General features: G+C 43.8%; 1 protein-coding gene across 3 annotated transcripts; it reads right to left on the bottom strand.

Moving 5' to 3' along the window:
• Positions 1-716: 716 nt before the first annotated feature.
• On the bottom strand, positions 717-22,247 carry sema6dl (sema domain, transmembrane domain (TM), and cytoplasmic domain, (semaphorin) 6D, like). Of its 3 annotated transcripts, none has more exons than XM_042492113.1 (20): positions 22,066-22,245; positions 15,333-15,504; positions 14,689-14,800; positions 13,577-13,637; positions 13,303-13,365; positions 13,077-13,178; positions 12,758-12,848; positions 11,516-11,635; positions 11,093-11,181; positions 10,102-10,319; positions 9,868-9,999; positions 9,096-9,251; positions 8,102-8,275; positions 7,626-7,766; positions 7,282-7,359; positions 7,095-7,153; positions 6,489-6,545; positions 5,828-6,010; positions 4,593-4,834; positions 717-4,485 (listed from the first exon to the last, which is right to left on the bottom strand). In XM_042492113.1, exons 2-20 carry the CDS (start codon positions 15,454-15,456, stop codon positions 3,367-3,369), a joined length of 3,321 nt encoding a protein of 1,106 aa, XP_042348047.1. In that variant the 5' UTR covers positions 15,457-15,504; positions 22,066-22,245; the 3' UTR covers positions 717-3,366. The 3 variants fall into 3 exon arrangements, with proteins under 3 accessions (XP_042348047.1, XP_042348053.1, XP_042348061.1); XM_042492119.1 differs by lacking the exon at positions 22,066-22,245 and adding an exon at positions 21,110-21,410; XM_042492127.1 differs by lacking the exon at positions 6,489-6,545 and having other exon boundaries at positions 22,066-22,247.
• Positions 22,248-25,681: the final 3,434 nt, after the last annotated feature.

Here is a 25,681-nt window from a genome sequence, read left to right on the forward strand (position 1 = left end):
ATGTTTGAGTGAGTGGTCATGCCTCAGTGAGCATTCTGCAAATCAGAAACACATGAAAAGGGACTCTCCTTCATCCAGCCGTCATGTCTTTATTCTTAGTTGGCAGCTAATCTTATCACAAGCCTATCTGTGCGTAACATCATGCATTTGGATGTTTATGCTGCATGCATCTAAATGTAAGCACGTGCTAGTGTGCGTGTGTGTGTGTGTGCATTCCTCCACAGCTCATTGGTGACTTAGATCTTATGCCTTGAGCAGCAGTTAGTCCAGATGTTTGGTGTCTAAAATGAACATGCTACTTTGGAAACTTTCCCACATGCTATCTGGTGTGGTTGACTCTGTGCTGGCCCCAAACTTCAAAACAACCCAGCTCTAAAAATAGTCTGAAGCCCTTAATCATTCTGCAGACTCTTCATGTCTCTGATAGTCAGCTCACAGAGCTCAGCGAGGACACATGCAGTATTACCCGCCCGAGTCATGCTCTAAGTACCGAACGCATCTCATGGCTCTTAGGCTGAGCTCACAAGGCACTAAGTATCTGATTGTTAACGCTTTGCAGCTCTCTGTCATGCTCTCTCACACCAGAAACACGTGACAAAACATATGAAACCCAGCCATGCTTAATTCCACCTCCTTGGCTTGAAAAACCCATCAAAAGCCACTTGTTCTGTGCCATAATGTTTTATTTCAACTATACATGCCGTGTTAAAAAAATCAACAAAAAATATCATGAAACAAAGACCATCATTATTATTTACACATTCACAGTACAACTTTACAACATATCTACACGCTCAAATACTCTGGAGATCGTATATACAGCTGGCCTGGCATCGCCATGTCGCACAGTATTTAAAATCAAAATTACATGACAAAATCTGGTTCATCTGCACATACACGGAGCTCAGACTGAAATATAAAGGCTTCAATCTAGATTGCAACAGAAAGACCCAGTTCATATTGCAATGTACAAGGCAGTTGAGCAGTGTATGTTGAGTGTATGTTTGCGATGTCAGTGTGCATGTGTCGAGTAGAAAAGAGAGCCCAAACACTGGTTAGATGACAGGCAGAAACATCTTTACATACAATCATCACTTGTAAACAAAATGTGGCTTTGGGCTAAACAGGCAACTGACTCTTGAATGGGATTGCAGATGTCACCCAAATAATGTACCCGAGAGAAATGATCCCTCAGTCGTCACCGCTGGCCAATAGAAGCGATTCCTGTCACTGCAATCCTGGGGAATTACGGACACTGTGTGACCGCCGCCCATGCCAACAGACGGCTTTCATGTGAACACTGTGTTAATACATTGGCTGTGGGCAGGATGTGCTGCGTTGAGCCGACTGCTCCACAGTGCAAGGTCTAACCACCCTACATCCCACTGTCAAGAAAATACATTCACTGCATGGCACCTCTATGGGGTGGATTAACACCATTCTTTTCAACACCGGCAGTAAAAGAGAAAAATTGATTCAAACCCCAAATATTTTTTTAACTGTCCTTTTGTACGACCACCATCCACAAGCGGAATACCCTCCAGTCAAATTCTTTTCACTTCGGTTCGGATTAGGTAGCAATTTCCCAACACATCCTGCTGATTTTCAAATTGCTCATATAAAAAAAAATGTTTATATAGCATATGACAATAACATACAGAGGACCAATCGACATTGCCAATATTGTATACTGTAGTAGTTCATTTTGCGAATAAGGCACACAATGCACAGATTCAGGTTCACTTGCCTAAAAATATTTATACTCCTTATTTATAGTATTTAAGTATTTACAGGATCTTGTCATTCCCAGCATGACTCATTTGGACACATTGGTAAAGTGTTGTGTTGATTGTACACTGGCCACTTGCAGGGGAAGCTGCACAGGGGAACACGGGCTGCAGAACCAGCACGGCAGATGACAGAGGTGTTACATCCATGTATTGTTCTAGGGTCAGTTTAATATGCCTTTTTAATAGGATTAATGTAGAAGGAAAACTCTATTGTTCTTGTATTAGGGGACACACAAGGTTAACGGAACAGAAGTGCCCTGAAATGTTGAATTCATACACATGGGCTAAACCATTGGTGTTGCTTTAGTTTCATATGGTAAATTCTTTAAATAACACAGTAAAACATTATAAAGGCGAATCATTTTTGTTCAAAACTCATTTATAAGATGAGATGAGACATATTTTTTCTTAATACCATTGCTACATAAAGAAAGAAGTCTCTTAAACCACCAGTATAACTCCTACAGAGGGGCAGTGGAGGTTAGGGGAGGTTTTAGTCCAGGAGAGAAGCTTTTTTTTTCTCCCATGTACCAGTTTTAACAGTGCGTTTGGTTGCTCAAACTTCTAATTCTTGGCCTCTGTCTGCAACACACACACACACACTCACACACAAGCAGATGTGCACGCCACATCTTTCAAGAGTTAACCCAGTCTGGTTGAGAAATAAATGCATCAAAGACAAACGCCTACGTCTAAAACCAATAGCAGCAAATGTACTAAGTAAAATTTCCCAGTGAGTTACAGAGTTCCTGTCCCAGTATACACCCAGCATGACCAACTTAACCTCAGTCTAACCTAAAAACACTACAGAATGACACAAAAATATGGGTTTAGACTAAGTTCAAATGGGTTCAAATTGCACCAAAGATGTGATTATATTATTGAAATGAGAGACGGTGTACAAGTGTACAGCCTGACACAAATCTGCTTTCCAATCAGCCAACACACACACACACGCATTAATGTTCACTCTTTTTCTCTGTTCGCTTGCTGCTTGATTCAGCTGTCAGCGGTCATAAGCAACACGCATACTTATGATTTTTGAGTTTCCTCTCCCCTGCCCCCGGCCATCTTATTACCAAGGCATGGCCTACCTCTCCTCTTTGTTCAGTTCACATTAGTGGGAAAACAGTGCTCAAGGGCAGTGACAAACGAGACCCATTCTTCAAGTATTCCACTGTTTTTAATCTGGCACCACACACACACGCCATAGCGGCCCCGGCTGGTGTCCTAAACCTCGTACCTAATATGGGAACGGGCAACACCGAAGCCCAGATACAATGGGAAGCAGCAGATTCACCACTGTCCACTTTTCATATCCTGTGGCTACCGTGACAATGGAGGGGAAATAGAGACGTTGGGAGCGAAAAAGCCCCAAGGAGTATCTTTGGCCACATGTGTGAATTTCCCTTTTTAGTGTGAGTGAATGTGCATATCATTTAAAGGGGGAACACACCTCAAGTTGATACACAAACACACACTAGGCCCTACCCCATCCGTACCCCCCACCTAAGCCCTCAGGGCTCAAAGCTCTCCAGTCAAGGCCAAGAGCTCACTCCAAAGTGTCCATGCTCTTTTAATAACTGTACTTATTTACCACTCGCATCTGTGGAGTCTGTGGTGAAAACCCATTGGGTTTAGGGGGCACATCTGGCTTTAGCGATGGGGTCCGTTTAAGCCCTGTGCGAGGGAGTGAGCCATATCCACTGTAGCTGCTCTGTCGGGACACAGAGGATGGGTGGGCTGAGTGCATTCCTGCCCCCATCACTCCGCCTTGTGAGTCAAGTCTGGAGGGGGGTGTTGGGGGCATGTAGCCTCCTCTGTTCATACTGTGTTGGCGAGACACAGACACCCCCATGGTTACCCCATTTGGTGAGGTGGATAAGGAGTGCCTGTGAGAGGCACTCCGGTGGAGTTGATACCCCCCTCTTTGCCTCTCCAGGGTGCCCCCCATGCTGCCCGTTGGTGTTGTGGGAGTGGTGGGCATGGGCACATCAACCCTCTTGGTGGGGCTGTGCCTCGGCAGGGAGGTGGAGGGAGAGTACAGGGAAGCCTCACGGCTGGGCACCTTGGGGGGTAATTCAGTCAGTTCCTCCATAGGCTCCAGTGTGAGCTGCTGCCTCGGGCGAGGCCCCGGTCCCTCTTGAAGAATGGCCTTAGGGTTGGCCACTGAGTCATTAAGGTGTTTTAAAAGGTCATTTAGGGTATTTCTGGCATCCACAGACCTTTTTGGGTCTTTCCTACTTCCCTTAGAATCTGGGTTCTTCAGCTTCCTTTCAGACGAGTGTGGAAGTGTATCATCTCCGTTGTCAAGGTTAGGGTGGTCATGTGTGGCATTGGGCAGGACAACCGCACTAGGGATGTGGGAGTGTCCCAAGGCCAGGTGAGGGTGGGTGGAGTTAGGAGGAGCAGGAGAAGAAGGAAGGAACTGAGGACTCTTGGCTGATGAGTTTGGCTCCTTACGAGGCCCGCTGGCCTTGCCGTGCGCCCTCTCCCACTGGTTTTTGATGGGCTGCAGGCTTTTCTGCTGAAGCACCGGGGTAGACTCTGGTGTAGGCAGGGCAGCCAGCTCTGGAGGCTGACAGCCATCCCGCAGGATCATGGTCTTGGTGTCTCCGTTGGGTGAACTCAGGTCTTTGCTGTTGCTCAGCAGATTGGTGTACAGCTTGGGAGCATCAATGTTGGTCTGGTACTCCTGAAAATGTGACATTAAACATCAAAAGTAACATTAGACAGCTTGTTCATTCACTGCTCTCCACAATAGACTTTGCTGTAGCATCAGAGCAGTTTATATGACTGTACCTTTACAGGGCTGTCAAAGAGGCCGTTTAGCTTGACAAAGCTTCCAGTAGAGTCGGAGCATGATGGCGCAGACTCTGCATCCTTGTGGACATGCCTCGGCTTACGGAGGAATGAGTCTCGATAGCAGAACACAATCAGACCAGCCAGGAGAGCACCCATGAGAAAAGCAGCAAACACGCAGGTGATGAGGATGTTCATGTGGACCATCTGGTTGGTCTCACCTGCTTGGATATCCCACACACCTATAAAACATTGAAGTATTGGTTAACCCCCTGGTGAAAATTGTCAGAGTGCTCAGCGAAGCGTCCCTCCCCGTTCAACAGCAGAAATGTGCATGTTTGTGTGAGAACACAACCATGCATGAGTTTCTGACTTTACACCACCCTCCCATACAAGGTAGTCAGTCAACCATAACCAGAAATATTGACACATTCCAATTCATCTAAACCCAGATGAAGAAGAAATAAGGTGAAAGTTGGCAGAAGCTGTTAGGTACCCACATCCATTTCCCCATCTATAAGAAGCAGTTCTACGTTAGTTCAGAAGACTTAAAGTGTTGCCTTGATCCACGTTCCACTAGAGGCTTGTTGTCATGCGTTTGTACCATAAGGTTAGGAGTGCACTCTTATCTGTGAGGGAGAGCCAAATCAAGAGACCAACCAACAGGAAGTTGTTCAGAGGAAAGAGAGGCGTTGCTTGTCTCCATGGTGATGAGATTCTGGAAGTTTGTTAGTAACCACAGACATTGAAAGAGTTAGTCATCCACCGTGCGGCCACAATAGTGATGCGGCAGAGCAGGCCCAGTCAATGATCTACCAGCGAGGGTAAACTATTACTAGAGCTAGAGTTAAAAATCTATACCGGCAGAAACGAAAGCTAAAATCAAACAAAAGATTTTAAAGAAACTATTTGAGTGAGTGCAAGGTTTAATGATCAGAAAACTAGGATTAAGTAATTTAAAAGAAAGAAAGAAGGAACATAAGGAAAAATTAGAATTTAATGGAAAGAAAACAATAGTAACATGAAAATATAATGTGTATAGAAACATAAATGATGTATTTAAAAGAGAAATTAAAATCTGCCATGTTATCAAATGAAATCTAAATAGCTGCCAATGTGTGCACGTGTGTGTTTGCATATGTGTAGATTCACATTTGTGTGGCTTAGTGAGAGATGTTGGCAGCTATCAGATCAGGCTCATTGCAGCGTGTTGGCTGCCTCCCTGCGGGCCTTACCCTCTTGGCCCCCTGGGATTGAGTCTAAAGAATGGGAGGTGGCTGGGTCATCCTGCAGCACAAAGCCTGAGCCGTAGAGCTCTGGACCAGGCCCAGAGCTGGGGCTCTGAGTGGGTATGAGTACTGGGGGGTGTATGGGCCCACTGGGGTGGACAGTGACTGGCGCTGATGAAAACTCCATGTCTGTGGTGACAAACAAATTGTTAAAAAACTGTGCAGACGTGGGTGAAGCAAACTGTTATCATCCCGGTTAGTAGGGATGGGAAAATGGTCATTTTTAGGGTTAGTGTCTGACAAAATAGTGGATAAACCATATCACAGTTCACAGACCAATGAAAGTACATTCTTGTTTTGGTAATTTGGAAGGGGGAAAAGGGAGAGGTTCAAAGAGGAGTTGGTACACAACAGTAAAGATGGTAAGGGATGGTGGGTGGTCATGCAAGAGGAAGTGATGAGTGAGGAGGGAAGTGAATCTGTGCTGAGAAAGAGCACTGATGTTGCCCATGAGTCTGTTGTTTGTGACAATGAAAATGAAGCAAGTGATGTTAGCATTCAGGAGGTGTTTGGCAAGAAAAAGATGAATGGTGGCAGTGGTGGAAAGACAGGGCTGGAGATGCTGAACTCAAGGAAAGAAACCATTTGAGTAAAAGATCAAACTAACCAGAGGTAGGGTCGCCAAATGATTTGTAATCTGGCGCTGATGTAGTGCCCAAAAATGCTAAAAGAATTCAAAGGACAAGAAATCAGTATAAAAGGATTCAGAAGTAAAAACTAAAATTCCTAAGAGACACTAAGAGTGCAGTTTGGTTTAATGATAAAAGATATAAAGCACCCGCTATAGCAGTGTCCTTTTCTCACTAGAGGCCCTCTGGTTCTGATCAATACTGAGGTTCAGCCGGGTCATGTTTAGTTGGTACAAATGAAGGGACTGGCGTTTCACAGTAAAATCAGCAACATTTTCTGGCTAACGGATATCTTCAGACCTACCATTTGCACCAGCTGAACATGACCCTTAATTGTACATGTCCATGTTTCTGCCTCACAGGTGGCATAAGTTACAGGTGGCCATGTACTGTATGCAGATGTGTGTGTTAATATTACACATAGACTTATGTAGGGGCAAGTTACTGGAGTGGTTACTGGTGTGAGTGTGCAGGCTCATGATGTGTGTGGAGATGATGCATGTGTGTGTCTGTGTGTGTGTATCTGTGTGTGTTTGCATGTGTCTTTAGGTTAGACGCCATGGCAATGGAAATGAGATTCGTACCGTGACAGTCTCCCAGGTGAGCGGTGTTTCCAAATTCAACGTCCTGCTCATATCCAGTCCTGAAAAGAGAGCGAAGCAGAGATGGAGAGATAGAGAGAGAGAGATGAATCAAAGAGTTTCAGATATTCTCTCATTTTCTCATCTTTAATATTTGCACTTTATATCATAGCTGAAGGCTTGAACTCACAGAACACCAGGCAGTATCCTCTCACAGGCCCCATGAGGTTTCCAGCCACAGTAGGGGTCTCTTGATGCAATGCAGGACCTGGAGCCATACAAACAAACACACACACACACACACACACACACACACACACACACACCATCAGAACTCCAGGTTTAATCATTCTGGGAAGTGCTCTATAATCATTTGCGACTGACTGAACATTAACCAAAAGGCATAAGATGAAGCCGTTATCATTCCCTTTTATGGCATTTACTGAAAAACAAAACAATAAAGCCACAAACCTATGACCGACCGTACAAGTAGCACGTATAAACCCTCTACGTGTGCACTGGCGCGTCACTTACTTGTGGCAGGAAGAATGCCTTTCACAGCGACTCAGGGGAATACGGATGACGCAGCTTGAAAAGGCGACATACAGGCTGTGTGCGTCTTTGTCCACGTGCAGCGAGAGGACACGCTTGTCATCCTCTCGGTTAGACAGGCACCTGGGACGGGAAGAGAGAAACCTGATCAGGGGTTTATCAGATGAGTCTGTCTCTGGTTTCAGTCTCGGTAGATTTAATCACTTGTTAGGTGGAGAAGTCACATAAAGCTTTCTCTCACAGTTTAACAGGGTTTTAACCCCTAACACACAGCAGGGTGTTCGCATCCACACATAAGCACAAAAAACCCCAATCAGACACATACTGTGCATGCACAGAAAACAGACATCTGTGCCAGGATGCTTCACTTTAAGAGTTGCTGACTCCTCGGCCAGAAGAGGAAGAGAAAAAGAGAAGAGGGGCAGACAGGGATGTTAAAAACGTGTATGTATTCCTACTTGGCCCTGTTGAAGACATCTATCTCCTCTAGAAGCAGGCTGTCGTTCAGAGACACAGTCGAGGTCTTGGCCAAAACCTTGAGGACAACCCCCGACTCAGCCCCGATGAACACCACTGTGTAGTTCTTGTGAGGTCCTGCTTCATTGTCCACAGCCAGCGCTGTCAGTCTGTACCTTCACACACAGCAGAGGAGCATGTGTTACGCACAGTGGGGGTTATCCCATTCAAAACAGAAGACGCCATTTTGAATACACACATCGCTTTCGGCTCTGCAGTTACACAGTAACACACGGTGGATCCAGAGACATTAATATTGATATCTCCATATGTGACAAAATGCTAATTGGGTATTGAACCTCAACTGTTTTTTCAGTACTAATCTGAAGGTGTCTGTAGCATCGAGTACAGAAAGTTTTCAGATTAACATATTTCATGGTCATACTGTAGTATAGCTTTGTTAATTTTACACTATTTTATTAAGCCAGAGCTCTTGGAGAGCTACTTATGATAGACTGCCTTGAGTATTAAAGGTCCAGTGTGTAGATTTAGGGGGATATATTGGCAGAAATTGAATTTAATATAGTAAGTATGTTTTCTTTGATGTATAATCACCTGAAAACTAGAATCGGTGTGTTTTTGTTACCTTAGAATGAGCTGTTTATATCTATATAGGGAGAGGCTCCTCGTTTCATTTCTACAGTAGCCCATAATGGACAAAACAAACGCTGGCTCTAAATGGGGCCCATTTGTGTTTTTGTGTTTTTGCCCCTCCGTGACAAACAGTGTCAGTAAAGTTCAGTGTTTATATTAGTTTAATCAACACCGGGAGAAGTTTCATCTGGTTGCAATCTGCACTCCTTACTGATAGATGCCACGAAATCGCCCTAAATCTTACACAGTTAGTTAGTTAGTTTAAAATGATATTTTTAATAAGTACTTTAAATAGTAGTACAGTAACATAAAAAAATATTACAAATATGCTTCTGCGTTTACCTGACGCGAGTCTTGGTGAACCACGGCTCGTCCCCAATAGAAGGCACAGCTGTGTCCATGAGGGGGTGGGACTTGATGAACTGCAGGGTATCGTCCGGGAACTCGATGGAGCTCTTTAAGGACGCAGCTGGACCATGACCTGCACAGCACCCGGGTCTAGGATGGAAAGTGCACACAAACAGAGGGCAAAAGGTCAAAGATCAGCCTTCAACATCGCACACCAGGGAGTAATAATAGTGTGTATTGAAATGGATGAAAAGTGCAACGAGAGGGTGGGGGGCCGAGGAGCAGGTGCTTATTAGGATCACAAAAAGGCCTCAGCTGGAAACATAAAATATACATATGCATGGTTATCCTCCATTAATGATTTACTGGGGTAATGAGGTGCTTTGTGGACTTTGTGTTTTGGACACAGGGCAGGGCTACAAATATACGTGCCGACTGTAAACAGGTTAAATATGCAACGCGTCTAATTATGCCAAATTAATAATTTAATCATCAGCAGATGGTGAATGTGTGTGCTGGGTCAAGGCTAATAACTTCATCCCTTACTAGTGAAAAAGATTTGATTTCATTGAGTTTAACCTGGACAAAGAGGGGTTAAGAAAAGGGGAAAAATTGACAGGTGGTAAACAGATGCTGAGTCAAGCGCCACCTGCTCAGACAAGCCAAGTTTACAATCAAACATTGCTTTTGTTGTTTTGCCTTCTTGGATCTGTATGCTTTGGAAGATTCAGAATTTTTCTTGGGAAAGGAAATGTTCATCACATACCGAGGTTTGGGGAGCTTCTCCTCTGGAAACGGAGTCCATACTGAGTCAGGAGTCTTCTGCTCTTTGAAGCGGCCCCAGAATACTTTCTCGATGTCGGCCATGGAGAAGGCACACACTGCTGACCCTGGGATACTGTGGAGGTATAAATACATCAATGTAACATCAAAGCATGACCTCTGCATTTTTTATTTCCACCCTCGGTATTGGTCAAATCAACAACTGACAACAGCTCACCTGTTCATCTGCGTGGTGAACACACCCACCACCGAGGGAACTCCGTTGATGTGGATGATGTCAGTAATGGACTGAAGCACGTCAAAGTAGAAGAAGGACTCCCCGGGCACCGAGCAATTCAACCTTGCTTTCACAAAAGATGTCCAGTGCTTCTCCAGCACCCGCTGCGACCCACCGACGTCATTCTTACAGATTCGGGCCACACGAGAATACACAACCTGCGAGAAGGAGCGGAGGTTTAAGAGAGGACGGAGCCGGGTGGAAGAAGAAGGAGCGAACGTCACTAAAAACACTTAAACATGCTGAATTATGCATCCCTCCATTCTGTAGCAACTCGGGACAGACGACTTAACAAACACTTTAACTCTGAGCGTGGAGATTGTTCACCCTGACTGGAGCAAACATTTAAAAACAGAGCGCATCCGAAGGCTGGCCTGATGCGGCGCCATATCAATGTGTGTTTGATTGCACTTATTACCAAAGCTTGGAGTTTAAATGAAGTGTTTGAAGCAGTCGGTTTTGACGGTTTTAATTATTTACCAGTGCAAACCTCCATCAGAGGCCAGGTGTCGCCCAAGCATTAGTCAGGTTGAAATATTTATTGGCTGGTGGCTGATGGAAGATGATGACTTCCTGCGGACCTGCTCAGTAGGGTCAAATCTAAAGTTCAAACATAGTGCATCCTAATGCCCTCTGCATGTGTCGTAGCGAGAGGCAGACGTGGAGCATACAATCTGCAGGAGACAAATCCTCTCGCTGTGTAATGGTTTTACATTAGTAGAACATTCCCAGCAAACACTGGCTGTTGAAATTTCTCGTGTATTCTAATGTGAAACTGTCATCGCATGAATGGGCCCCATTACCACTGGGGCCGATTTGTGGCAGAAACACACGCACTGAGGGAGGTGTAAGCCTTTTTTGGATAAAGGCCCGCATACTGTATCTGTGCAGAATATGTAATGCGTTATAAACGGCAGGTGCGCTGTCTTACCTTGCCCAGATTGCTGTGCTCCACCGCAATCTCTCGGTAGAAAAAGTACACATAATTCCCATACTCTGCTGCGTGCAGGAAATGAGGTTCTGAGGGAGAGACAGAAACAGAGAGCTGAAGTGTATTTCTGCACCGTCACCACCACTGTGCATGTTGAATATTTCAGGGATTTGTACAAGGCTGTATATGACTGGGGGTGACCTAGATTGCCTGGGAGAGAACAGGCCATATCCCCATGGAGCTTGGCAAGGCAGGAGAGCTCTCTATCACTTTAAAAACAGCTCTGACAGCCACATACATGCATACACCACGCAAAGGCACTGTGGGCATTTAGCTGGCTGGCAGGTGGATGCGTGTATTCCCAGGAAAAGCAAAGGGGAGAGGGAAATAAAGATTGAGAGTGATGAAGAGGCAATCGCTTACCTTTCAGCCATTTGGAGTCATATTTGATGGTCCTCAGGGCTGATCCATCACCCATGCTGCGATAGATGACAGAATCGCTGGCTTGGAAGTCAGCTACAGTTGCAGAATACAGCTTCCCCTCTGAAAAACAAAAAAGGAGTTAGGGCTCCCCTGAAAGCTTTGAAGCCTAGAGCTTCAATCGACAAAGTAATTGACAACAAAATCAGTATTCGAATGCTCCATATTATTAGCTATTCAGTGGCAAAGACTTATAAACTTTCTTTTGTGACTTTGACATGCATCTGGAATAGTTCAGAATTTGTAAAGATGACCCCCAAAGGCAGAGTGCCAAATATGCCAAAGGAAACTGGTATGACACAAATCTACAATGAGCTCACCTAAAAAAATGAACCGTAAGAAAAAGCTTAAGGCTCATTTATACTCCCTTTATGTCTGAAAATGCATGTCCGTTTCAAACGTTGTAAACTGACTCACTGACATTGTAACTTCCATGCATCCTTTATATAGCATAGATATAGCCAACAGATGACTCTAGAGAGTGAAAAGTTTCCCACAACAAACAAGATGACGTTGGAGGAAGTCATAATAATGCACCTTTAAACAGAGGCAGTGTTGTTGACAGCAGTGGTCTGTGAGGCCATTAAATACATCCCGATGTGGATGGAGAATTCTTTTAACTTTTTCACTATATATTAATATATATTATGATATCTTACCAATTTCTCAATGTTCTGCCATTATTTCAATTACTTTGTTGTCTCTTACAGTCATATCAGTCGCTTGAACAGTGATTCACTGCATCCACTGTCTCTGTTGGTCCTAATCAAATGTTGAGCATAAGCCGTAAAAAATTCCTTTTTTAGCTATTATGGCTTATGTGCAACCTGTATGCTAACATAGGGGCTAATTGTCACTTTATTTTAGGTGCATTGACTGATGTCTTCATCTCTTATTTACCCCCTGCCCCAGCTTTGATTAATCATAGATATTTATCACTGAGGCTTCGATTTGGATAGCTCCTTAAAAGAAAACAGTTACCAAAAACTAGGATACACTTCCTTTCAATTCTTTGTTGTTCCTCCTCTTTTAAAATGCTTGATTGGCTGAGTTTGTTATCGCTGCAGGCACTGTTTTACTGTGGCAAAGACTCAGAGGTGATAATGAGAGCGTAAGTAGGAACCCATTAGTTCTTCTCCTGCAAGACTAACTATGTGTGTGGGCGGCTGTGTGTTTGACCCTTACCAGCGAAAAGGGCAACGTTGGTTTGCTTGGAGTCAAATGGGCATCGTGCCAGACCATTGATCTCCTCCCCATCAAATTCGAGGTTATCCAGCTGAAGGGAACACAAAAATCACCCACACATTAAGAAAGTTTCCTCGAGAGACACAGCGAAAACAAACACACATGCATGCACATGAATCAAACAAGTCTAGTCAAATATATCTAACAAGAAATTAAAATGAAGTGTGCGTTACCCAAATGATTTTAAGGGGTATTTGCACAATGTGTGTGCCTGTGTGTGCACATCTGAGCATGCAAGGCTGTGGCACTGGATACTGACCCTGTAGTATCTGCACATGGGGTTGAAACCGTTTGTACCGCAGATGAACACCAGGTCATCGTTTCTGGGAACCAGCACTTTGATGAAATTGTGGCACTCGTCCTGAAAACAGACACCCAACATGGGACAGTGTTTTTAGGGGCAGCCAGCTTCTCGGCTCACATGTTTAATCCTCAATCCGCTCAGTGGAATAGAAAACAAAAGGTGAAAGGCTTTTTATACGTACTCTGTGTTTTCCCTTGACGGCACACATGTCTCTGTCAGCTTGGCCCGATCGCCATGTTAGCTTCTGTAAAAAATCCAACATGGAGCATTAGACACACGCACGGCACGCCATACACACACTCACACTCACACTCATGCACGCACTCACACAGTCCTCCCTTTTCCACTCTCTCATTTTACAACCTGTCCAGTTTGTGATGAATGGCTCTGTATTTTCTATGGAGCCCTTTTTAGTGTGTGTGGATTGAGAGAGCAGCTTGTGGCGAGAATCTTACCCGGTAAGGAATGATCTCATTCCTGTAGGATTCTCTCAGACTGACCAGGTACACCTGATCTCTGTGGGCAGACAACAAAACACACACAGCTCAGTGACACAGCACAGGGATACATCCTTTTCACTTTTGCCATTTTAAAAATAAAAATCTGCGGCTTTATTAGCGTATATTTCATATAAGTATGAAATTCTGATTAAATGAAGAAAAAAAAGCCATTTTCAACATGTCATTTAGCCATCTCTTGTGTTTCACATTGTTAGAGGAACTCTGGAGCATAATCAGCTGCTCATTTGCATTGTTCCCCATTTTTTCTATTTGTTTGCCATTATGAGAATATTTCTCTAAATGGTTCCTGTCATTAGAGCATCTCATTTGCTGTGAAGGATGGTTTCAGCCTCCTCTTGCAGTGGGAAAAACACAACCTTTTAGATTGCAGTGATATAAAATCTGAGGGAAACCAATATTTCCATTTCAAAACCTGTATATTTTTCTGTTAAAATGAGTCTAAAATATAGTTCAGTCAAATGTCTGTTATGTTAACAACAATGCATTGTTTTTTTTAATCCAACTGCCTACAAAATGAAAACCTCTATACCATTTTACATGACAACCACTTATTGTTTTGATTATCTGTGCTCATGAAAAATGCAATAAACCATTGGGGATCAAATTTTATCAACCCTTAGAGACCAACATTTTACTTCACTTTCAGTGAAAACATGCGAATACCAAAAACTGGCAACAAGGAGGATGCTGTGATACATGTGCTTGTGATTACAGGGGCTCCAGAGGTGGGAGTTTTATACTGTAGATGTCGACTTGATTTCCTGCTACAATATTAGTGCTGGCGGCCAGATTAATCCCAGTGCCCATAAATACCAAAAAGACATGTAAAGATGCCAAGAAATCCCTGACAGAGCGTCAGGCCGGCATGATAGACGCCTTTACTCGATCAATACCGCCCATATACATCAGATGCAGGCCTGGAAGCCACAGATCCAATAACACTAAGAGCTTTTCCCCCCTTACGCCACTGTTTACCTGCCAAGGAGTGACTGAGTATATTGGTATGGGGGATGTGTGAAGGAGATGGAAATAGTGTTTGAGTTTACCTGCCAGCGATGAACAGAGTGTCCTGTATCTTGGTCATCAGCTGAAAGTCAAGGCGGTGCTGTGACTCGTTGCCAGAGGGCCTGCCTCTGAACACAGGGTACCTCCGCGAAACTGTGAAGACATCACACACACTGTTAATGGGAAATAGAAACGGACTGATAAACCACACTACATTTAACTCGACTGCGCTGATTGGAGAAATATGCTGCATGTATGTGTGCTTTATACAAATCATCCTGCAATTAAGGTAATGGCACTGTACAAACACAGACGGTATATTCTGTGTAATTATATCTGTGTGTCATTGTGTTTGTGCGTTAGATAATGGCTGCCTATGTCAGCACATCTCTCCCTTCTCTTAGCACACCACAGAGATGAAAATGAAATCCACTTAATGCCTCAACTGACCATCCAGCAGATTGATTTTATTACTATGAGCATGGCATGCTTGTGTCTGAACTGCTGACACAACTGGAAGAAGGTGGCTGCTGGTATTTGTCTTTATTTCGCATGCAGCTGGACTCGGTAAAAAGTGTATATTAAAGATTGCTGTTGTCTTTTTTAGTGACGTTGCAGTAATTGTAATCTCTACCCCACCTTCGCACATCTCTGCTGAGCTCATTTTGCGTGCGTGTGTACTCACAGTGTGCGTCAACGACATCGAGGGGTACGGTGTCCTCTGGGAAGCTGACTGCGAGGAGAGTGCGTGAGGCTGTCAGCAGCAGCAGCAGCAGCTCACTGAGCAGAAGCGCAGCTCTCTGGCCCATGGCTGCTCACAGACGACACTTCCTGTTTCACTCTAGTGGAGATGTTACCTGGAAATGCACACAAAACGCATGCTTTTGTTGCTTGACATGTGAAACATTTCAGATTATATATTTAACCTTCTGCTTCAAACTGGGAGCCAAACCCTTAGTTTAACTTCATTTCTCCCACTATGTCCGTGAAACAGAAACATAAGGCACACATTATGCCCTCTCAGGCTTATTGATGACTGAGCTCTCAGTGGCAGTGCTTGGCGTATCCCCTCTACCTCTCGCTACATCTGCTGTCTAGGCGAAGGTCAGCCAAGTGACCGGTGGGGTGTCTCGGTGTGTGTTGGATGCAGCGGAAGTCCACTCTGTTAGACGCGTGGCAGGCCTGCTGTCTCTGTACATCTGTGCTCCGATTGGTTCGTCCTGGGCCAGGCTCAACACTAATCAGCACATTGCAACTTCATCACCATCAATTGTGTAGCCTCTGCTCTGACCTTAGCTGACTTCTATTAGCGCTCTGTTGGCTGTTATTGCTCCAGCCTTTGCTTTGGGCGGGTGCGGTTTATTGCAGTGCAGTGATTCACTCGTCTTTGTCTCAGGAGGATCAAGTCATCTACAGTTGTTTTGACATAGTATTAATATTTGTTCATGATAGTTTGCAATGCATCTGATTGCAGATATGATATGCCAGCAAGTACATTGGTAATAATTCATTGTGGGAGTGGCAGGAGTTTAGTGTGTATGTTAGTGCGTGGAGGAGTGCTTTAGAGACAGACTGTGTCTGTGCATATTAATGATCGGTGTACATTCAAATATTTATAAGCCAAACAAATTATTCATGCAGGCAAAGCCTGAACGGATATAAACAATTTACCGGGAGACGTCACACAGGCAGAGGGATGGATTAGCTGGGAGCACACTGGGATACACACACACACACACACGGCTGCACATACATAATCACTCTTTCAAATGGTGTAATGCAAAGACTGATGCATGTGCATGCACACACACAGACACACACAGTATTGACTCATTTTTCAATTAGCCCCGAAGCACACCTGCTCCAGTGCTGTCTGTGGGCCCTGCCCGCCAAGCCATTAGTGCTTTGATTGATCCAAACAGGAAGCATGGCAGATAGGCAGCCAGCGGAGGCAATCTATGGAGTTTGCCATAACACTGTAGCCATGTGAGATCTCTGTAACTCATAACATGGTCACTTTCATCCGGTTATAGGCTGGAAATCTCTGAGGAACTTTTTAAATCGTTCCCGACTGTTCAAGACACCAGATGAGCTGTCATACACATTGTCGTCAAGTAGAAAATTAGCCATCATGAGGTGTTTACCTGACAACACGAATATACATCTATAAGTCACCTTTTGACATTGTACGTGGATTACATAATGCACGAATTGGCCTTCATGTTGATCTGAAGCGCACAGCATATTTTCCAAGCTCTAATAATCCAATTTTGGTCGGAACCATTCCCGTATGACGATGTGTCACTAAAAAAGAATAGAGGCGGTGGAAATGGAAGCGGAGAAATGCCAGCGTGTTTTAGTCATCAACAATGTGTAATCATGACTATTCAGCACTCTGTGGGATATTGAGGCCTCTGAAAGAGCGATGTCATTATGACTAAATAATGCAAGGCCTGGACGAGAAAACGCTTAATCTCAATTAGAGCACTTAATAGTTAAATTATGTGTTTGATAATTTGACCAAATAGAAAGATTGAGGGCCTATATTTTATCCCATAACTGCAGTCATCGATGATGCCGGAGCAGTAACTCTAATCTAGATACAAATGAATCTCAAACGATCCACAGATCTATGCACACAGGCTCCCAGACCTATACCGAACAACAACTGTCAGCGACTTAATCTAAACGAGAAATGATGGCACCGCTCTGCAAAGAGACACCGTGGTGTTCCTTAAAAGCAGAGCAGCTATTTTTTTTTACTACCTGGTTCAGACGCCCTCACACCAAGAAATGTGCTGTATTAAAACCCAGGCAATAAATTGCTGAGTTTCTCAGAGAAGCAGGGGACAGGAATAGATACCAAACACACAACAATAGGGGTGAAAAAAGAGGAGCTATGAAAGGTAAATAAACCAAGCTCCACATTTCAATTCTATAGTGCTATCATACAGGCTGCAGGCGCTGCTTCCAGCCCAGACTTGGCTGTGTTCACAGGTAAATCATTTCCTTGGTTGTCAGAATTTAGAGTCCTGCTCTATGGCCCCTCTTCGTGAGTGCACACCACTTTTTTTATTCTCCCCCACTAAACAATTCAGGAGAGAAAAAAAACGACGAGAGGCCCAGCTTCAATCTCCCATGATTCCTTGCATGGTAATAGCCACACTGCGGAGGCGAAGGCTTTCCTCAGAAACTTTAATGTAAAACAGAAACAGAAGACATCCAGAGGTCAGCGATCTAAAATTACTTCTCAATCTCTAGTGAGCCCAGCGTGTTTTCTATTGACTATTCTTTTGCGCTCTCTGGTTCCTGCCCTCCAGTGTGTGTGAGTGTGTGTGTGTGTGTGTGCGCGGGGGTGTGTATGTGTGTGCACACACATATAGGCCTCAACAAGCCTAGAGATGCTGGGCTTGTCACGCAACTCGGGTGCCATTCAGCCTTGCCTCACTCTACCTCTGTTATTACAGGCTTTTCAATGTCCTACAACCACGCACGTTCCCCGCTGATGTTGTTGGCTCGGGCCCATGGTGTTAAACACGGGGAGGGGGGAGGAGGGGATTGCTATTTCTACTCATGGTGGGTGTAGGGGTCTGTAGCCCAATTCTGGTAGTTACAGCTGAAGATTTAGTGTTCAGAGCTCAAAATGACAGATTAACACATATTCTCCTCTTAGCTGTGCTTTCACTGGCATATGTCAGCCATAACCTCTACCCCCACTGCAACACTGAATGGATGTAAGTCCTATTGGGAGGAATTGGGGCCAATAAAAGGGAAGACAAAACAACAGCGAAGCGTGAGGTTTGGTAAATTGTGTGCGAGTGTGATGGGTGGATGTAATCCCAGCGGAACAATGGCCGCTGCTGCTCGAGGCTGCTCGGCTTGTCATCTTGCACCCGTAGTGATCTGTAAACCAGGAAATCAGATAGCCCAGGAGTTCAGTTTCAGGTAGGGATGCATGATATTGGATTATTTTGCTGATATCTGATATGCCGATATATAAAAACGAATCTGACTGACCCATATTAATATATCCACTTTTCCCCCCAATTTTAGTGATCATCAGATCCCTTCTGTGGTGGAATTAACATCATATCATGCATCCTTTTATCGAGATGGCCCACCAGCAGATGGAGACATAAAATACAATGCATTTGTATGTATATTATGTTCATTCATAGTACAAAATAGGAAAAATACGTCAACTAAGGGTTGTTTTATACATGTTCACTTTATCAATAATCCCCATATCCCATATTTCATTTGAACATCAATATCTGCTGATACCGGTGACGCCCTGATATTGCCCCTTGTTTCAGACATTTCACTCTTCACACTTATGGTTTAAAATATGTGCACAAGCACTGTCCAAAACTGGCTGTGTCCTACGACTAAGGTTGTCTCTGAGAAAGTAATCAAGATGCAGCCACACAGGAAAGTGAGTCAGCCAGATGATTAGAGCAGCCACCACACAGGCCCAGAAATGATTACTACTCCTTTTCCCACTCCTGTAATAACCCCCAGCCCTAATCGCGTGCTATTTACCTAAGGATCACTTCTGAGGGGCTTGGTTGGACTTGTTGCTTCAGAGATTTGGCAGGAGAGGGCTGTGCCACACTAAACCGTGCTTCCCTCCCTTTTCTTCTCTACCTTGCAGAGAGGAGGAGTGAAACAGGAGAAAGGCTGTTCTCAGCAGTAGTTCTGCTATAGTGGAGCACAAAAGGGGCTGAGCTGCAGGTGTGACCAGGAAACAAAGGGGGCTTTGGGCTAGTCAACACAATAGAGCCCCACCCCCGGTTTGTGGACCTACATTTAGAAGAGCTGTTCTGGGGCTCCTAAAAGGGGGTTCAAAGCACACAACATAAACATACTGACTCCAAATGCTGCCTAAACTCTTACCACCCAACCAGTTTACCCCTGATCAACCTGGTTTCAGAGGAGCACTTTAGGCATATGGTTTAAAGGGTTAACACTGATGACTGTATGGTTCAATGGTGGTGGTTCCGGGGTTACAGCCGGCTGTAGTGGAGGTTAACGGTAATCGTTCTGGTCGCTGAGTTCTGACCCCGTGGCCAGTGAGGCGAAGTGAGACACACCAGCCAGCTGTGCTGTCAACTAACCCACAGCTGGTTCTGATGTTTAGACCTGGCCAGAGTTTTGTGCTCCTGCCAGAATCAAGTTTGTAGTTTGAGAAAGCTGTGACAGAGCTCAGACACTCCAGAGTTTTGAGGAAATGTATACATCTATCTAGAGTTGTATTTCTGTAACTGGGTTGAGAGATAGCACAGATTAATTTTGATCACAGACAAACACAATTTTAACATGTGTGTACACTTTTTAGTCTTTTTTATTTTAATTTTTTTTACACCAGGTGTGTGTAACTTAAGAATAAGCCCTTTGGCTGGTTATTTGTGTCATCTCTTTTTGCCCATTTACTCAATTCGGCACAATTTCCTTAAATTATGAGACACGGCAGAGTAATCCCTTAAACTACCCACACTTAAAAGCTTCTTTACGAATCAAATTAACCACCCTAATTCACCCTATATTCTTTTATGATCCTCCTGTTTCTTTTCCTTCTCTCACTGGTCATTTTTCAAGTTTTGCGTGGGGATCTTCCGCTCCTCTTTTTGCGCACACAATCCACGCAGCAGCCCGGGCTCTAATGCAAGCATTGTGCGGACCGAGGCGCAAAAGGCATTCAAGTTTTCTATCCGTGGTAAATCTTTTTCACAACCCCTTTAGCCCACATGTAGGACTCATACAAAAGACAACAAAGACGCGGGGGACAGCGGTGGAGTGACAACTGTGATGGAGCTGCGTTTTAAACTGCCTCCACGGCCACTTAATGCATGCACAGGGCTGGGCTCTCGTGCCGCTCTGCCTCCAAAAAGGTTACGAGCGCTTCTCTCCGGTTTATTATCCAATATAAGAATACCATAATGAAAATTGGGAATACATTAAAAAGATTAAAGGCATCAGTGGAGTGAGCAGTCAAGAGCCTGCAAGTCAAATTGCCCATCCTGCTCGTCTTTTGTTGTTAAATCTTGTGTTTGCGAGCACAATCATGCGCATGTTACCTTTAAACCAAGTTAAATTTTCGAATCGGAAAACACTTTAATTTATGCATTAAACCATTTAAAACAACTCTGATTAATACAAAACAGAATAGAGGAGCTATTGTGAGTGAAATTATGGTAAAATACGGACATGTGATTTGTCTGCAAGACCTTTCTAATGGATAAATCATAACCTATGCGTAAATCTTTATTTTTTTATTTTTCTGTATATTTTACTTTGAAATCTAAGTACTTGATTCCTTTAAATTGATTATGTTCACAAAGTAGATCCCCGGATAGCATAGGAGCCAGCACTGATGTGTCCTTCATTAAATTAAAGGTCCAGCTTACTAATAAAACATAAAAAATGCACTATGAGTAATTAAAAACCACCGAGGACACCTACCTTGTGTGTCCGAATTCACTCATGAATGGGGCAATCCGACTGAATGTCATATTCCTTTGGTAATCCATTCAAGAGAAAACACCCAGCATGTGATATTCCTGTTATTTTAAGCTCCATCCGGACCCCACTTTTTCTCCCTTTTATCCAGTTGCGCGTACAGATTTCAGCTCCGCTCGCCACATACGAGCATTTTGCCTGGCTGCTCTCTCTGACTCCGTCCCCGGGCCCCTGCGCTCTGATGACTGATCTTCAAAGCTCTGCTGCCACGACCACACAGCCCCCTCCTCCCTCATAGACCGACACACCAGCCCCCTTTCCACTACTATTAACTTTGGAAACCAGAGGGAAAAGACATAAACATTAACGACGCGCTATCCTCGCTACGGCGCGCAAAGACTTCATGTACAATCATTGATTTAATGCTGAGTTAAGATAATAGAGGGCGTGTGGACTTGACGGAGAGCGTGAGATCGCACATATCCACCGGGACCAAAACAAATTTACGCAAAAGTCTTTTCTGTGCTTTTTAAAAAAGCCTTATGACTGCACAACTTTAGTTTGACGCATGGCTTAAAAATGCAATGAACTTAATGTAAAAAGATTTCTGACAGCTTCAATTGGAGGGCAAACTCTCACACATAAAGGGGTGACTTTAGATGTGGTTACACCGCTTTATGTGCGCTGGAAAGACATTTCCGAGCCGGGCACACAAATGCGCCCTGAAAGGAATGAATGAAGCGTAAATTGGATTGAAGCATAAGCAAAAAATAGCCCGCACTTGAACTATTTCTGTCCTGCAACCATCAGTTTTGCAGAGCAGCATAGCGACGTGGTCAGAGCAGATATTTTGTATCCCAGCAAAGACTTCTCCTCTCTAGTTTTCCCCCTCGACTTTCACTGCGTAATGCGGCGCAACAAAAGTGATATATATCCACGTAGCGGGCAAAGAAACTCACCTCATCTGAATTGCTTATTTTGTATCCTTTTTGTGTTGCTTGTAAATCCAGAAAAAAATGATTGTGCGCGTCGTAGTGAATCAACTTCTCCTGGCTGGGAGAAAAACAAACTAATGCACGGCAAATGGTGTAATTCGACCCGTGTTAAGTCAATCCATCCAGAGAGAGAGCCACAGCCTACCAATAAGCAGCGCTCTTGCTCCAGTCCCTCCCCCCACCATCCATCTCTCCTCAGTTTGGTTTGGGCTCCTCTGCTTTGCTCTGGCTTCCTTCCTTTCTTTCCTAGAGCTTGGAGAGAAAGAAAAAAAAGCGACCCCCTCCCTCCCAGTTCTCCTCCTGTGTGACCCCGTATTGCACCCCCCCTTTTTTGTTAAATCCCATCCCCCAACTCCAAGTCAGCAAGAGTGCCTAGTAAAAATCATTTCAGCTGAGTTGTGGCTGCTTAGTAAAACACAGCTTTAGAAATGTTTGGATTTAAGAGAGATGGCTGAAGCTCAAATGTCCTTCCAGTTCAGCATCCTGCAACTGATTTTGTATTTAAAGTGGTGAAATATAAATGTAAGATACATATAAGTGAAGTAAAAAGTTTTGCATTTATGTCACGTGTCATGCATTGTATCTTTTAGCAAACTGTTTTGCTATTGTATACGTAACCCTTTGAAACCTGGATCGACATCCCTTTTATTGTGCTGCATTCAGAAACCTTTTTACAAGTATTTTAACCACTGAATCCAAAGCAATTGGTTTTATTTCTTTCAAAAACATGGGAAAAGGGCAAAGTGGCAAGAAATGTACCACAAATTGCAAGGAATTAGTAGATTAAGATTAAGATGAGTAGATTAAAAAAAATTCTAGATGACTATGTTCATAATTTAAAAAAAATTGTAAAATTATATATTTGGAATTATTTTACAGAATTATTCAAATTTTTGAACTTTTTTTTCCGGTCATTTCATTCTTTTTGTTGTTGTTGCTAATTTTCAGTTAATTTTCTTGTACTTTTTATTAATGCCTTGCTCATTTTTGCCTTATTTTTTCTCTAATATTGCCCATCACCTACTTTCTTTGTTTTTTTTTAAATAGCAAGCCAATTTGCCCCAGGTTTCTAGGCATTAATATAGAAACACATAAAATGAACACGCCTGAAAAGAACAATGTTACATGGCCACAACCATTATAAACACAATAAATCTCAAGAGGTATTGTACATTATCCCTTCTTGTGTGAGCTGCAGCTTGCCTATACATACGCATTAAGCAGTTTACATGTGTATGCAAACACCAGTGTGAGCGTGAGTGTTTCCGTATGCATGCGAAGCTGAAGTCGTCATTGAACGTGTCAGGTCGTTCCAACCAGGTCTGCGAGGGCCGCACAATGGAGGCCCATTTGCACCCCATTAGAAAAGCAGGTTAGCAGATGTGTGAGAATCTCTCTCCAGCGAACACACACACATACACACACACACACACTCCTGACAGCCCCCATTATGAGCTCAGAAAGTGGGATCTGCATCTCAATACTTGCACAGGAAACACTAGTTTGCACTGCTGATCTGCCTGATCCTGGTTTGGCACTTCTTGCATGTCTTTGTCCCCGCTTGTCCCTCACTTGTCCCACCCTTTTCCTCTTTTTTTTTTTTTTTTTTTTGAAGTGACCACTTCCAGATATCCAGTCTCTTCCTTGGACAGTACCGCTCTTTTTCCTCAGGCCCCCCTATAGTTTTCTATTTTTCTTCAATCTCAAGAGGGTTATCTCAACTGATAGAGTTTATACCATCATTTATGTGACTTTCAGCCCCTTTCTTATGGCCTCTCATGCGTCAGTCTCACTGCTCAACGCTTCTGTCAGTACTAGGTTACCTCTGTTTGATGTCCCAGTATCCCATGGGGACTGAATCAGCACGAGCATCTATTATGGTGGGATGGGGGGAAGATGGATAGATCAATGTGTCGAAAGGTTTGCGCCGACGCAGGTACTGAGTGTCAGGATGGGTGAATATATATATGGATCTGTGGGTGTCCGGTGATTGGTGGGTGTATTGATTGGTCTTTTTTTTTTCCAGTGAATTGACAGTTTTATCATGGGTGTAATGGCAATGTGACACTGTTTCAGTTGGTTTTAATGGGTTTTGTTGCACTATTGTTGGCTTTGACAATTCTCAATGTGATTGCAGTGTCATTATTTTTGCTATTAACATGAAGTGTCACCAACCCAGGCATGGTGAAAAGATAATTCATGATTATACTATCAAAAATATGCAATTTCTTTGGACCATAACAAGATGAAGATGACAGTTTTTGTTTCTTTGATTAGAATTTTCAATGCAAAACACGTTTTTGCTGGAACAGTCACATATTGAAGTCACGTGAGGTTAGATGACTATATTGAGACATATTCACAAACATAGCAGCAGATAGAAGTGGAGCAGATGGGTGAATAACAAAGGTTTTTGGGGCCGAGAGCATGTTTGGATTGATAGTTTGGATGGACAGATGAATGTATTGATGTTGGGAGATGGAGAGATGGATGGTAATAGTGATGGTGGGAGAGAAGAGCAATATGCATGGACGCTGGCAGGGTAGATGGAGGACAGAAGGCCTGTGCTGCTCCCAAAGCTGGCTATACTCCCCTGGGGACCTTGCAGTGTGTAGGTCAACCCCAGGGGGTGTGTGAGGGTGGGCCTCGGGGTGCAGAGGAGAATGTGAGGGCTTGGCCTTAGGTTGGGCCAACCAGAGAGTGCACTATCCTCCACTCCCTTATTTACTGCCTGAAATGCCACTACAGATGGCCATGTGTCAAGGATGGAGGCGGCAGGCTTAAGGTTGGGGCTAAAGGCTAAGGATGGAGTGACCTCCGGGGTCGGATGTTTTACTGCGACATCACCATTTCCCACCAGCTAATCGGAGCACTCGAGAATATGAAACCCAACAGGGCAAGTTAAGGCGACACATCTAGAATAACAAAAGCTACAAAATAAACTTGTTTTATTGAATTTAAACATGTCATAGACACCTCAATAAACGTCCTTTAATAATGAACATACAACAGAAAGACAAATAACCTGTTTACACTCAGTTTTAAGATGTGTTTCAGTGAAAAGAACAAAGTGGACAGCTTAGACACATTGTCGTTCACACCTACCACCACTTGTGTTTCGATTCCATTACTGCCTCTGTCTCTCCCGCTAGACGGCCAAAGGGCCCTGTGCACAATTATTACATTCCCATTCTTGCTAGTCAGTGGTGTCGGTACAGCTGGAGAGTAAGAGTGATGATTCTCTCTAGAGCAATCAGTGGACGGTAGTGTTTTTAGCTCCACCTTTTTACTGTCGGATCAGTGTGGTAGGTACCTTAACAGAGGGGTGACGAAAAAACAGGGAGGCATGAAACAGCCCTTTTTTTAACATTCACAACTAGGACTAAAAAAACGTCTTGTTTCAAAGTTATGCTATATTGTATATTTCGTTTACGTCATCTGAAAAACATCTACACTTATGGCCTGAGACGAGCCAGGTCCTTCAAAAATAAAAGCACCATGGGTTCCGCTTTGATATATTAAATTATAGCAATACTTTATGTAACTTTACTAAACAGTACTTTCTTAACTTACATACTTA

Source organism: Plectropomus leopardus, chromosome 1 (assembly GCF_008729295.1).
Source record: "Plectropomus leopardus isolate mb chromosome 1, YSFRI_Pleo_2.0, whole genome shotgun sequence".
In the NCBI taxonomy this organism is placed as follows: Eukaryota; Metazoa; Chordata; class Actinopteri; order Perciformes; family Serranidae; genus Plectropomus; species Plectropomus leopardus.

What these genes read in the sequence shown, in the direction of transcription:
- sema6dl (XM_042492113.1), bottom strand. Translation starts at nt 15,456, where the DNA reads ATGGGCCAGAGAGCTGCGCTTCTGCTCAGTGAGCTGCTGCTGCTGCTG. An exon ending in ATGAGATCATTCCTTACCGG is followed by an intron (nt 13,366 to 13,576) that starts GTAAGATTCTCG and finishes GATTTTTTACAG; the next exon opens with AAGCTAACATGGCGATCGGG. An exon ending in CCGTCAAGGGAAAACACAGA is followed by an intron (nt 13,179 to 13,302) that starts GTACGTATAAAA and finishes GTCTGTTTTCAG; the next exon opens with GACGAGTGCCACAATTTCAT.